General features: G+C 35.2%; 1 protein-coding gene across 1 annotated transcript; it reads left to right on the top strand.

The window, feature by feature from the left end:
- LOC107046303 lies at positions 1–1,759 on the top strand. Its single transcript, XM_015268895.2, has 4 exons — positions 1–162; positions 243–511; positions 603–776; positions 1,084–1,759. The coding sequence occupies exons 1-4, from the start codon at positions 154–156 to the stop codon at positions 1,193–1,195; spliced, it is 564 nt and encodes a 187-aa protein (XP_015124381.1). The 5' UTR covers positions 1–153; the 3' UTR covers positions 1,196–1,759.
- The last annotated feature ends 13 nt before the right edge of the window (positions 1,760–1,772 follow it).

Here is a 1,772-nt window from a genome sequence, read left to right as displayed (position 1 = left end):
AATCAACGAGTCCTTTGGCTGAATTTATTGTGAGGTTTCGAGATAAAGGACCATGTAAAGAGATTTATACTAAACGAGCACAGCTCTTGCTTCCACTCTATCCTCCCAAGGCTAACAACGGCGTTCTGACCTCGAAGTTTGTACAAACAATTAATGCTCACGGTAATCCTCACTTCGTGTGGTCATCATTAATGTGTAAAGACCCCAGTATCATGAGAAGTATACTCTGCTCTAACCCACAGTGTGGGAACAAACAACGAAGCATTCCTTCCTGGTGCCCTGACCTTCAATCAACGAAACACTGGGGATACAGTCACTTACAAAGAACATTGGCATATTATCCGAAGCTTTGGAATGTACAGTGTTCTTGCGGGGCATCAAAACAGGAAGAAAATATCTCCAATGCCCATGTTTACTTAGAGCTCGATGTCAGACAATCAGCGAAAGAATCTGCTGCAACTTGCGACCTATATGATGTGCCTCAAGCTTTAACATTCAATCGTGAATACAGGTATGATGTGATTTATTATTTGTTCATTCGATGTTCTTTGCATTGGTAATTAATAAATAAAAACTATTGATGACATAATTATCATTTGCAGATTGGCTGGAATCATCCATTATTCTGCAAAGGAGGATCACTTCATCGCTTACTGTCGACGTCAGTCTGGGAGCTGGGAGATACATAATGGGTTGCACAGTAAAGTCGAGCCTGTGAGAGGAAATCCTAGAATACAACCTAATTGTGCAATTTATATAATGAATCAGCAGGAAACGTAAGGTTCTGTATTTTTGATAATTCAGTGTTCTACCTCGCCAAAATTTATAGATTAATGACAGTTTATATGTAATAATATAATTATTACTGATAGTTGTTTGTTCAAAGAGTGAATTAATCTAAAATCTTTGTTGATTAACTGGAATGAGAAATTTTAACGAATATCTTTTTCGAGGAAATTCTAATATTTTTCTCACCAAAAGTTCGCATTTCCTTCAATTGTTTTGTAATGCAAATTGAATAAAAAGAGATATAGTTTGATATGATTTTAGTCCTGAATCTATTCATAAATTTAATTCTCACAGAGGAATTCAATCGTCGAAAGCCGCTGTTCTTGACCTGAAGGGAATTATGGATAAGGAAAAAAATTGTTTCAACTGCGGGGACTCGTCGGTTGAGAAGGAAAAATCGAAATGATTTCTTTCATAGAACTTGAAAGCCTCCTCCAAGGATATCTGTCGAAAAATTCTTCTGAAACCCGTTATTTTAAAGATAATTACGATTGAAGTGACGATATTTCTCCAATCTACAATAAGAAAAAAAATATTTTTATAGGTAGATAACTGATTAACTATTCTATTTAGAGAATACTGATTGATCGAGAGACATTAGAAGATAACAGGAAATGATTTCCTCTCCTGGAGGCTTTCATTAATACAATAATCCCACATGGAAATGCGTTATGCCCTCTCTTATTTATTGTATGATTATCTTGACAATGAACAACGTCAGAAGCAATTATCGAATACTTTTATTCTGTATAAAATTTACCCTGAGAGTATAATGCCCATCACAATTTCCTCTTGAAATCCCTCTTTTTTGTAGATGAATCAACATATTCGATCTATAGGGCGAGCTTGAAACTTCCAACACACTCTTTGAAGAATAATAAAATTTTAATAATGCTTCAAAATACCCATTGTAATTTTGTTACAGTGAGATAATTAAGATAATTGATCTCGAGCGATGTCGTATGTGTAATACTCCTGCCGAA

The sequence above is a fragment of the Diachasma alloeum genome, unplaced genomic scaffold (genome assembly GCF_001412515.2).
Source record: "Diachasma alloeum isolate Michigan unplaced genomic scaffold, Dall2.0 Dall_scaffold_01290, whole genome shotgun sequence".
NCBI lineage: Eukaryota > Metazoa > Arthropoda > Insecta > Hymenoptera > Braconidae > Diachasma > Diachasma alloeum.
The sequence above is the reverse complement of the archived record's forward strand: the minus strand, read 5'-3'. Positions and strand labels throughout refer to the sequence as shown.